Raw genomic sequence first — 13,139 nt, 5'->3', positions numbered from 1 at the left:
TGTGGTGTGTTATGACTAATGAGGTCCTGGACATGTGCAGTACTTTTCATCCAATTCGAGTGCTCGGTTTGCCTTGGCCGTTTTATCTCACTTGTTTTTTCCTTGGTTACAGGCGTTCGACTTAACAGAACAGAGATACGTAGCTGTAAAAATTCACCAGTTAAATAAAAACTGGAGAGATGAGAAGAAAGAGAACTACCACAAGTATGTTAACCTTATGTGTGTTTTTGTTTAGGCTTTTGGGAGAATGTGTTATTTTATCTAAAAGCTTTTGTCATTGAAGAAGCAGTGTGGTCAAATGGTTATATAGAGACTAGAAACCACTAAACCACCCAGTTTTAAAATTGCAAAGAAGCCACACATGAGTGGCTTCAGTTATCTCCAGCTTTGCTGAGGGAGTCAGATTTCGAACCAAGGGAGTCAGATTTCAACAAAGACAAATTCTGTATTTAAATGATGTCAAATAAGAGGACGGGCCACCTGGGATCACGTCTTAAAAATACTGTGAAACAGCTTAAGATAAATATTAAGTTTATATTTGCAAAGTACTCTTCCCAATTAGTTTAACTTTTTTGTCCTGAGCAGTTATGTTGTGTTTTCAGACATGCCTGCAGGGAGTACAGAATCCACAAGGAGCTGGATCACCCACGGATAGTCAAACTGTATGACTACTTCTCACTCGACACAGACTCGTAAGTGACTGCTCTCTGATCATACAAACAGACTCGTAAGTGACTGCTCTCTGATCTTACACTCATAACTGCTTTACTCATTAAGAGTGTGTTAATTTACTTCTGAAATGGGCACTTAAAAAAATTATAATATTTCCGTATGCTCTGTCGTTACAAATTCAGGTCTGAGCCGTGTACGGTAATGCTAAATTCAGTGCTAAGAACCAATCTTGCCTAGTTTACCCATGACATTTTAGAAATAAGTAATAATCAGTACAATATTTGAGTATTTTAATCCTAATTTTTTCATTGTGTGTGTGTGTGTATGTGTGTGTGTGGTGGATTTATACATTTTAATTAGAGTTTCGCGTTTCCGGTTTATTCCAAAATTTACCAAAACATTATGACTGCTAATGAGTTTGTCACAGCGCTGTGCTTTGCTGGACAGCCACTGTTTATTGCAGACAAGTATGTATTGGTGACTTTGTGCGACAATACTGTCCATCAGCTAAAACACTGCCTCGGTGACAATCTTAATCGCAAATATTTGACAGAAAATGGTGATGCTTTAGTTTGTAAACTTATGGAATGCATTGATGTAATTGTCCAGTGTGATTTTTGCTGCATCTCCTGGTGGCTTGCATCGCCCTGTTCTGTCAATTTCTTATCTTTTTTTATGATTTCAATGCGAATAAACCTGGCTTGTTTTGTGCTGATGTCATGTTCATACCTTCTGTAGATACTAATTCTGTCAGCACAGTGATTGCCCAAACATTCTTAAAGTACCAGCCAATTTGGGAAAATGTGGCTTCGACTTGCACAGATTAAGCTTCATCATACATGCCACGGACATTAAACTTAATTAGAAACCAGAACTGCTACGCATCATATTCCACATGTAAAGTGTGTACACTGAGATTGTTACACATTTTTACTGATTTGATCCCTATTTTAATACATTATATGTAAAATAAACTCAGAAGAATTCCCGGAAAATATTTTTAAAGATAAAAACCGAAAATGCGGAACACTAATTTTAATGATGTGATATGCTAATACAACCACTAGGGATGCACCGATAAAGATTTTCTTAGCTGATACCAATAGCCAAAGGTTATCTCCCCATATCGGCTGATACCGTTAATAATAGATGGTACAGGTAAGCTATCGTAAACTACAAGAACAAGACATAGGGCCTATATTTAAACTGTTTTATAATTATGAATGTTAAAAGTGAACATATCGTTTACTTGATGTATTTATGACAAATGAACAGGTATTGTTTACTTGTTGCATTTACTTCAGAAAATGAATACAAAGAGTAATGTAGTATTGTGTGCTTGACAGCAAAAAACACAAAAAATAAGATTTTACATTTGTACTAGTAAAAACAGTTCTGTAGAAAATATATATAATGTGACATTAAACTTTGCCACTTACTGTCAAACGTTATGTATTATAACTTCTACCTATATTATACAGTAGACTTAGCTTACACAGTGTCAACTACAACAGCGTTGGTTAAATTGTTGTTTTAAGCGTACACTGCTAAAAATGCAGCACAACTTAAATTGTTCACTTAATCAAAAACAAAAAGATGTCATAACTTAACCCATCAAAAGTCAGTTCTTTTGTTGATCTTGCCTTGCTGTGAGCAGTGCTGAAATAAATCTCCTTCATTGCACTAATGGGGTACTTTGTCAGACACTACAAGCAGACCACTACTAGTCTAGGACATTTTTAAACCATCCAAAATTGTGCCAAAATGCACCATATTAATCCCTGGGAGAGGAGACACCCCCATCAGTACTATGCTCACAATGAGATTGGTGCCCTCTATTACCTTGTAAGTGCCACATAACTTAAAACTAATTGTAACAGTATCTAAAATGCAATTTTCATTCAGTACATGCCATTGTTGTTAATGTTTGGGAGGCTGGAATTCTGATTCCTCTCACAGCTTCCGTTTTTACTGTTTTTTGGTAATGAGATTGAAGGAGTGTGGATTCAGTGTTTTTCTTGTTCAGAACCACTGCTTTAAAATACTTCAGTGATACATGAAAGTTGAACCCTTCTACACTAACAGTGTTATGCTGCTTGTGCAGGTTTTGTACAGTTCTGGAATACTGTGAGGGGAATGACCTGGATTTCTACCTGAAGCAGCACAAGCTGATGTCTGAGAAGGAGGCTCGCTCCATCATCATGCAGATCGTCAATGCGCTCAAGTATCTCAATGAGATCAAGCCCCCCATCATCCATTATGACTTGAAGCCAGGTATGAGCAGGAACCAGGATACACACAAGTATGCAAAGCACATTGCAGAGGTGGTGAGCCTCATTTGGGAGAGGTTCAGGAGAGCAGAGATAGATCACTTTGCCTCCCAGGAATTGACCCACTATCCCCTTTGGTTCTCCATAACTGGAGCCAGGGAGTCGCTGGTGATAGATGCCTTGACACATCAGATGACATCACCCGGATGACTTTGTGCTTTCTCCCCAGGCTACATATCTCCGGCTGGTGCTTATTTTCCGTACAAGTACTGACCCTGTATTAAGTACACCGACCGGTGCCAAGTACACTAAACCAGTGCCGAACTAACCCGGTGCCAAAGCCATCGAACCGTTGCCGCCCAGGTTCCAAACCGGTACCAACCCAGTGCCAAGGCCACCGAACCCATACCAAAACGGTCCTGCTCGGGTCTTGATCCGTCCAGTCGGTATTTAAGCAGATTGAGCTGTACATCCTTTTGCTGTACATTCCATTGCTTGCTCCTTCCTTAATGCCCGGGTTCCATCCCTGTGAAGCATGCAAGGCCAATCTGCCAATTTCAGGGAACGAGGGTTATGATAACCTAACATCATTGACACCCTACAAAATGCCAGAGCAGTGTCCACATGTTCCCAGTATGTTTTTTTTGCTGAAAACTATTTTGGCACTTCATGTCAACACGTCAGTGGAATTGGAGCCTTTCCATCCACCTCCTTTCCAGTCTGACAGGGAGTGGCAGCTCCATACGCTCTTCCCAGTTCAAGCTCTGGTGTATTATGTTAATAGGATGAAAAGTTGGATTCAGTCTGAACAATTTTTTGTCTACTATGGGGAGAAGTTCCATGGTCAAGCTCTGTCTAAGCAGAGGCTTTCCAAATGGATAGCAGACACATGCAGGACTGCCTATGAGCTGGCCAACTTGCCACTTCCAGAAAGCTCACTGCCTATATTACCAGGAGCCTTGCAACTTCATGGGCTTTATTGCGGGGTGCATCTGTCAAATACATATGCAGTGCGGCACAACATTTCTAAAGGCTAAATGTCGTGGATCCTCAAATCCCAATTGACCCTTACAACATAAACACAGAGGCGAGTTTCAGTTTTTTAGCCCTAGCTATTGGTTACTGGGATTCTGTATGTTAACGCACAGTGCAGCCTGTCAGCTTAGCCTTGTAACATCCCGGTCGTTCTGCAGTCATGCCCTTGTAATAGCTTAGGTATACATACCCATTCGGTAATGGTTACATTTCGTACTTGAAAGGGAACGTTAGGTTATTATCATAACCCTGGTTCCCTGAAATAGAAATGTAATTATTGGTCACAAGGTCACTGGTCCATCTTTCACAGCAGGCTTGAAGGACAAATAATGCTGAGATCTGTTGACTGCAGTGCTTTTGATCCCTCGGGGGCAGGGTTACAACTGCATCACAGGCTCAAAGAGCAGCTTTGGTATAAAGTATTTAGGTGTCTTGAGGACATAAATACCCATTTGTTAATGTTAATGGTTACATTTCTATTTCAGGGAACCAAGGTTATGATAGTAACCTAACATTATCTAGGATTGCATTAAAACAATTAAAACAAAGGGGAAGTTACCAGGCAACTCTGTCTAGTCAGTTTTCGACTGAAAACAATAAGGCATGTCTCCAGTCATTTTAGGTGATATTCATGCTGTTTACTGACTCCACATACCTTATTTGCAGGCAATATTCTTCTAGTGAATGGGACAGCATGTGGCGAGATTAAAATCACAGACTTTGGATTATCTAAAATCATGGACGATGACAGCTATAATTCTGTGGACGGAATGGAGCTGACATCGCAAGGAGCTGGCACATACTGGTAAACACAGTTGCATAACAATTCCAGTCAAACTTCCTTAACACAAATGCAAAGGGAACAGACCCAGACTGAGCAAATTAAAATCACATTTCTACAGCGTGATATTTCAAACAACTGTAAGATGATGAGAATTTTGAGCATAGAAGTTTGAGTCAAGGAAGTTATACTGCATATCTACCAGACATGTTTTACAGCGAGGTCAGGGAATCCATTATCGTATTAGTTTTTGGTCTTGTACTAAGCTGACTTTAAGTTTAGTGTTTTTACAGGCATGGAAGTTTTAACAAAACAGCTTGTTTTCATTTTGTTTAATATTCACATTCTTTAGGCTCGTGCAATTTTAGCATGAAAGTTATTTTAAGCATCTCTCCTCCAGAAATTGTCTATTTCCATAAGGCATGGCTGTGTAATGTTTTGCTGACCCCAAGCAGAGCCTCGGGGGTCACGTTCAAATTGACCCCTTATCAGTTAGGTGGGCATGCCCATAACTCGGATACCAGAGAGCTATTACCTTCAGTCACACAAAGGCCTTTTGCAGCGCCTGTGCTTCTAAACTAACCATTATTTAAATACTAAATCAGTATATAATATTAATGTATTGTTTCTTTTAATTGTTTGGGATGTGCAAATAATGAATTTGACTGCCTGCGCAATATTATAAGCTGATTCTGTTGCCTGCAGGATGCTGGCTCTGCACATCCAAATAACCTGCTTTTTGCTTTAATTGCAAAGACTTACAAGTGCAATGTTCTTCAGAGGAAGCTTAAACACAATCACTATGATTAGTCCACTTAAATTTTTATGAAATACCTTTTTTTGTTTAATTGAGATATTTGCTGACCTTTATGTGACAAGTTTTACTGTGACACAATTAAGGTCAAAGGCGAGCCCACTCTCCAGTCATTTCTGCTGTTATTCCTCCACCTGCACCACTACTTTGGCTGCTTTTTAGGTCAAGTCAATACTGGGTATTGCACAAGAACTAGTAACACATTTTTGGCAGTAATTTTGTAAAGCTTCCACTGCTCTCCATCAAAACCTTAGATGCCTTACATTATTACCTTCTAATAACTGGTGAGCAATTTTTTCAATGGGCTCATCCAGTTGATATTCCCAGTAGTAACCGGCTGATTATTATGGGAAACAGATGCACATTAACATCAAGCTTGTGGTGTCAAACTGAAAGGAATTCCAACCGAAGGGGGAAAAAAAGTTGCCACGGAAACCTGACTACAAAAAAACAGTAGGCACTCCTACACAGAAGAAAAATTCAGCTCCACAACACCTAATTGTCTGAAAAGCCATGGAAACTTGCTGTTTTTGAAGTTAAAAGTGCTCACCAGAGGTTATTACACTGAACAAAAATATAAACGCAACATGTAAAGTGTTGGTCCCATGTTTCATGAGCTGAAATAAAAGACCCCAGAAATTTTCCATATGCACAAAAAGCTTATTTCTCTCACATTTTTTGCACAAATTTGTTTACATCCCTGTTAGTGAACATTTCTCCTTTGCCAAGATAATCCATCCACCTGACAGGTGTGGCATATCAAGAAGCTGATTAAACAGCATGATCATTACACAGGTGCACCTTGTGCTGGGGACAATAAAAGGCCACTCTAAAATGTGCAGTTTCGTCACACAACACAATGCCACAGATGTCTCAAGTTTTGAGGGAGTGTGCAATTGGCATGACTGCAGGAATGTCCACCAGAGCAGTTGCCAGAGAATTGAATGTTCATTTCTCTACCATAAGCCGCTTCCAACGTCATTTTAGAAAATTTGGCAGTACATCCAACCGGCCTCACAACCGCAGACCACGTGCAATCACGCCAGCCCAGGACCTCCACATCCGGCTTCTTCACCTGCGGGATCGTCTGAGACCAGCCACTCAGACAGCTGATGAAACTGGGTTTGCACAACCGAAGAATTTCTGCACAAACTGTCAGAATCCATCTCAGGGAAGCTCATCTGTCATCCTCTCCAGGGTCTTGACCTAACTGCAATTCGGCATCGTAACCGACTTCAGTGGGCAAATGCTCACCTTCGATGGCCACTGGCACGCTGGAGAAGTGTGCTCTTCACGGATGAATTCCGGTTTCAACTGTACCGGGCAGATGGCAGAAGCGTGCATGGTGTCATGTGGACAAGCGGTTTGCTGATGTCAACGTTGTGAACAGAGTGCCCCATGGTGGCAGTGGGGTTATGGTATGGGCAGGCATAAGCTACGGACAACGAACACAATTGCATTTTATCGATGGCAATTTGAATGCAATACCGTGACAAGATCCTGAGGCCCATTGTCGTGCCATTCATCCGCCGCCATCACCTCATGTTTCAGCATGATAATGCACGGCCCCATATCGCAAGGATCTGTTTGGGATGTGTGTTCCAGTTCCCGCCAATATCCAGCAACTTAGCACAGCCATTGAAGAGGAGTGGGACAGCATTCCACAGGCCACAATCAACAGCCTGATCAACTCTATGCGAAGGAGATGTGTCGTGCTGATGAGGCAAATGGTGGTCATACCAGATACTGACTGGTTTTCTGATCCTTGCCCCTACCTTTTTTTTTTTTTTTTTTTTAAAGGTATCTGTGACTAACAGATGCATATCTGTATTACCAGTCATGTGAAATCCATAGATTAGGGCTTAATGAATTTATTTCAATTTACTGATTTCCTTATATGAACCGTGGCAATTTGTTTTATCGAGAAGGATGAAAAAAAGGTGATGGATCGTGTTAAAATTAATTTTTTTATATATACAACTATTTTGCTATTTTTATGCTCACAAGTTTGTTCCGAGGGTGTTTGTTTGCTAACCTTTTCTGTGTACCTTTCTTTGAGAAGTGGTTTACCTTCAATCAGAATTGGAGTGTATTGGGATGGGAGATTTTGTAGATGTTATGGTGACTACCTCATGGAAAATGCAGTTCAGAATCGGCCCGAAGATTGAATACAGAGAGCCTGTAGAGCCGATTGAAATGTGCGTTTCTCTTGGATTTTCCTAAGTTTCACTGGCGTGGAGGGCGCTGGTTGTTTACCTTATCAAGTACACATTAGAGAAGTGTGAATGTGTTGCTGTTTGAGTTGTGGAGATGTGTTGCTGTTTGACAGTTTGATAGCTCACACTGGGGTAGCGCTGTGTTTCTGGTATTAATGAGTGCATGTTTCCCGTACCACATGGCCGTGTAATATGGGAAATATCAACTGGATGAGCCCATTGAAAAAATTGCTCACCAGTTATGGTATTCTCATTTCACACACTACATACACTATTCTCTATATAACTGCTCATTACTGCTGGCTTGGGTTGTAAAAGTCCCATGATGTTCTTAACTGATTTTGGGTGTGTTTCATTTTCCTGAACTGTGCTCTTCCTCTGTCTGCCAGGTACCTTCCACCAGAGTGTTTTGTGGTTGGGAAAGAGCCTCCGAAGATCTCCAACAAGGTGGATGTGTGGTCGGTGGGAGTAATCTTCTACCAGGGCCTGTATGGAAGGAAGGTAAATGACAGTCCAGCCTGATATGTGAAGGGAATTACAACCCTTATACATGTGGGGATACTGCTTTGTATCTAGATGTTGTATCTAGAGCAATTACATTTGTAACCCTGATTTTTTCACAGGTTCCAGCAGTTAAATTGTGTTGTACCTAGTCTCTATTTGTGCAAGTTTTTAGATAGAGTAGCTTTCTTTTTTTTCATCCTGGATATACATATAGATAACCTGTAGTCATTCTTTTGTGACTCATCATATTACAATAGTTTTAAAGTTTTAAAATGTTTTATATAAGAAATGTTGAAACAGCTTAAGCAGTTTCTGAGTAATAATTCATTTAGCTACGTAGGTCTCAAATTTGAGAGAAAGACATGTTGAAGCAAACATGGATATTCATTTTAAAACATTGCTAACTACTTTAGGTTAAAGGAACTTAAAATTTGCTCTGCATTATTCAGAGGAAATTTCTTATCTTGTAAAGCACTTTGTGATGATGGTCACTATGAAAGGCGCTATATAAAATAGATTGATTGATTGTTTGATTGATTATACTTGCACTACCAGGGTCATTGCATTTCAGCAGTGTCTTCTGAGTCATCGCATGTTACTAACTGAACACATGTCAATCAGTAGGGGAAGCAGATGATTGGTTATTGACAGGACAGAAGCCACTGAAGGGGTGGAAAGACCCTCCAGGTGAAATGTCCAAGCATGTGCAATACTATCTGAAAGCATTGATATCAACCACATTTTCTTAAACCAAGTGTAGGACCAGATATCATGTTTTAAAATAAATACATGTTTACAGTACAGTTTTAAGATTTTATTAGCTACACTCCCTTTTAAAATGAATTGCATTTGTATCATTCAGGATTTCATCTTTGTTATTGTGTTTATTATTATGGACTCTTTAACTACGGGAAGATGTTCCTGTGGTGTGTTTTGTTTTCAGTTCATGACTCTTCTTATCTCAAAGCAAAACTAGATTGAAATTGAGATGAATCAAAAGAAAGTCCCTCTGGAAAGGGGGAAATGTGATAATGGATCGTTCTCTGTTTTTCTTGCAAGTGTGTATTTTTTGAGCATGCTTAGTTCATTCTCTCTTCTCCTCCCTGTTAAGCCTTTTGGCCACAACCAGTCCCAACAGGACATACTCCAGGAGAACACCATCCTGAAAGCTACAGAAGTGCAGTTTCCTCCAAAGCCAGTTGTGTCCCCAGAAGCAAAGGTAACAAGCAGGCCCTGGTTACTGCGTTCTGGGATTAAAACCCAATCCACCAATCTGATGTATAGCCAGGAAATCTAGCCACGTCCAACATTCTGTTTTAATAGATTTTATGGAATTTTAAAATCTGGTGCCTAAAACTTCAGTCTTGCTTATACAGTTATATGATGATATGCTTATTATTATTATTATTATTATTATTATTATTATTATTATTATTATTATTACTACTACTATGACTAATACTACTACTTCTACTGCTACTACAGCCTTTTGGCTTCTTTGGCTTGTCCATAGCCACTGATTGGAGAAGGCAAGGTAAAAGAAATGTAGTAAGAGCAGGGTTTTTTGGATGGATATATATTATTTCTTCTTGATTGCAAAAATCTTTTTCAACTTCATCATGCCATGCTGAATTGGAAACCAGGTTATTTTAAACACTGCTGTAATTATATTGGCACTCATTTGAGTAACGCAAACTAACAATAAATAACATGTTTGGTAAAATGAAAAATACTGCTAACGTTACATAACTATCAAACAATGGAGGCACGTGCTTGAGATTTGAGTCCCTAAATTAACCTTAAGTTGTTTTCTTACTTGTTTTGTAAGATTAATAGATACTAATTGTATTTAAGCAAGTTGTTGTGTGCAGACCTTAATCCGTGTCATTGTGCCAAAACCAGTCCAGGACATGTATGACCTAGCATTGTCAATGCATTAGAATACAAAGTGGCTGCATTACAAATTAAATTCAGAAGGTGGTGCTGCTGTTTAATGGCATTTCAGTGTGACCTAATGATGTGTAGTGGTTGCCGACCTTTTTAGAAACATTACAGATTGAGCAAGCTTTATGAGAGAGAGACTCTGTTTCCTGTCAATTTAAGGAAGAGAACGATTTTAAAGAGAGGGGTTTAGAAAAACAAATTGAAATTGTTCATTCCGTATATGTGTTCTAATATTCCAATCAAAAGTCAAGTGAATATGTGAATTTAAAAAAAAAAAAAAAAAAAAATTGCAAAAGAAAAATGAGCCTTTTTAATGTAACAAAACAACTAACACCCTAGAAAGTAATTTAAGTTCCCCAAAAATATGCCTCCATTGTTTAACATTAACAGTTTTATTTCCCTTTTGCAAAAATGGTGCAATTTTGGTATGAAAACCTTGATAATTCAGGACCAAGGTATTTCACTCATGCACTTACCTCAAAGAAAATGAATGCAATGTTTTGCGTCTTAGTTGGTGCTTATCTTGACGAGAGCCGAGTTAAAAACGTCATGCTGATTTGAACATCTACTCTCGTAATGGAAATCATTAGCCCTTAATAAGGTAGCCCTTTATACTGCGGGGCTAGTTATAATGTGTTATAGTCATGGCTCCTTTTTGCCCCATAGTGCCATTTCTCTAGCGCTTGTATTCTCGTTTTTAAATTGTTGTCTTGTTTTTTTCAGGCATTCATCCGCCGCTGCCTGGCATACCGGAAAGAGGATCGTATAGCCGTCCACCAGTTGGCTAGCGATCCGTACTTGATGCCTCACATCCGAAAATCTGTCTCCACCACAGGTGCCCCTGGGACTGCTATCCCTTCAACATCTGGATCCTCCAATAGCAGTGCTTCAAACTGAGCTGCTGCTCTGAACAATGTTGGCAAAGAAGATTCAAGTCCAAGTAAAATTTAAAAAGGAGAAGGGTTGGGGGGGAGAGAAAGAAACTCAAGTTGGAAATGGCTGTGAAACCCAGTTGTCGACCATGTGCTTATCATTTCCTTCAGCATGGAAGCATCCACTCCCGACAAGACATATGTATCCATTAGGGTGCAAGACGGAAAGGAAAAGGGAGAGAGAGGGCGAGGTTTATTGCCAAGAAACTGTGGCTGCTGGTGAAAAACTAGATACCATCATTATGACTGATTTACTTCAATCAGAACAGCTTAACATGGTTGAAAGACAGAAACAGATCTATTTATGATCATCTTCAGTTGAACTCCTCTGGAACTGAAGTTGGGATGTTGATTTAATTTGTTTCTTTCATAAAAGTTGTTAGTCAACATCTTTTGTTTTTCAGAAATCTAAGCGTCAAGCTTGGGAACAACTGCATTTTACTCCCTTGCCTTTCAGAGTTTGCGACTACCTGTTGGTGGTTTTAGAATTAGTGAGTTTTATTTTCATTTTTAATCCCTTGTATTATTTTTGACTCCTGAAGTGAACAGGTTACACTTTGTGGATTACATTTATGAATTCTGTTTTAACAGAAACCAAACTGGAAACTGGCCTTTTGATATAAAAAGAGCCACATGTTTTGAATTTGGGGTTGGAGTTGAATTAAAGGGCGGGGGGTGGGGGTGCGTATAAACCCTTAAATAATAATATTGAAAGCTATCTGTGTTTTCCAATTGCTTTCTAAAACTTAATGGCCCTTGCACAAGTCTGTAGATGTAAATATTGAGTTTTTAGTCTAAAAAAATACACACCTGTGCAATAGACCATGTTGAGCTCACATACAAAGTACCATTATGTAATAAAAATTATTCTAACACAGACCAGGGTCCCAATTAGGCCACTTACAAAATAAGACACATTTATTATTGTTGGTATTCTTCTATTGCTGCCTGATGGCATATAAACAGAAATCATGCAGGGGTACGTATGTAAAGTTCACAGACCTTTTATGGAATTGTCATGGCGCATCAACAGTAGATGCATTTCATTTTTAAAGTCAGTTATTTTGCTAAATAAAATGCTGGCATCTTTGTGGGCAAGCCTACTATGTAGTGAAAATGCAGCTGCCTTAAAAGTTTGAGATTCTGTTCCAAGCATATCTGCATGAGTACTGTACCCGTACATACAAATTATTTCCTGAATCATGGACAGCGATATAGTTGATGCCAAGTTTTTAACTAAATGTTCTGTCTTAGCTTTTGCTGGTCAGTATTTAACATTGGCCCACAGTATTTGTAATGTAAAATAACAATGCAAGAGAAATAATATGGTTGTGGTAAAAGCATTGATAAAAGAGTTGACTAATTGATCTAGGCAAACCTTCTTAACTAGTTTGCTAAGCAGTCAAAACACTGTAGCTGTAATTTTTATGCTAACAAAAAAGGCTGTAATTTTTAGTCCATTTTCAGACACACTGTACATAGTTTACAGCAGTGAATTGAAAAGTACTAGCAGACATCCAGTTAAGGTATGACTGCATGCTGTTACTGACTTCTTAATGACCCAAGAGCAATAACTCGCTGATCGTAGTGATTCTACACAGGTAATAAAATGAATCTTGAAATACTTTCTAAAAGAACTCTATCCCAGCAATATATTTACAGATGTTTGTGTAGCCTTAGTGGTCCTGTAAAATAGTTGCTGCTAGCTATTGGCTTACTCCTGTTTATTTTTTTAATATACGCCCCCCCCCCACCCCCTACTCTGTCCTCTCCTGCACTCTCTCTGGAACCGTCACTCCTCTGCTAACAAAGCTGATTTCATAGCTGCCTTTGCCTCCCACCTCTCTCTCGATTGCCTTGCTCTCACTGAAACCTGATAACACCGTAACTCCTGCTGCTCTACCCTCTCTGTACGTCCTGTCCCATACTCTGCATCTCTCCTAGTCTATATGGAGACATTTGGAAGATGTA

At 39.3% G+C, this 13,139-nt stretch overlaps 1 protein-coding gene across 4 annotated transcripts in view; it reads left to right on the top strand.

The window, feature by feature from the left end:
- The window catches only part of LOC121301837 (serine/threonine-protein kinase tousled-like 2), a 40,829-nt gene extending 27,932 nt beyond the window's left edge, over positions 1-12,897 (top strand). For all 4 annotated transcript variants that reach the window (XM_041231468.1, XM_041231467.1, XM_041231466.1 and 1 more), the window contains 7 exons: positions 113-204; positions 603-692; positions 2,777-2,946; positions 4,644-4,782; positions 8,178-8,289; positions 9,404-9,511; positions 10,960-12,897. In XM_041231468.1, coding sequence (XP_041087402.1) covers positions 113-204; positions 603-692; positions 2,777-2,946; positions 4,644-4,782; positions 8,178-8,289; positions 9,404-9,511; positions 10,960-11,133 — 885 coding nt within the window. In that variant the 3' untranslated portion in view covers positions 11,134-12,897. The remainder of the gene's footprint in view (positions 1-112; positions 205-602; positions 693-2,776; positions 2,947-4,643; positions 4,783-8,177; positions 8,290-9,403; positions 9,512-10,959) is intronic.
- Positions 12,898-13,139: the final 242 nt, after the last annotated feature.

The sequence above is a fragment of the Polyodon spathula genome, chromosome 28 (assembly GCF_017654505.1).
Source record: "Polyodon spathula isolate WHYD16114869_AA chromosome 28, ASM1765450v1, whole genome shotgun sequence".
Lineage (NCBI taxonomy): Eukaryota > Metazoa > Chordata > Actinopteri > Acipenseriformes > Polyodontidae > Polyodon > Polyodon spathula.
The sequence above is the reverse complement of the archived record's forward strand: the minus strand, read 5'-3'. Positions and strand labels throughout refer to the sequence as shown.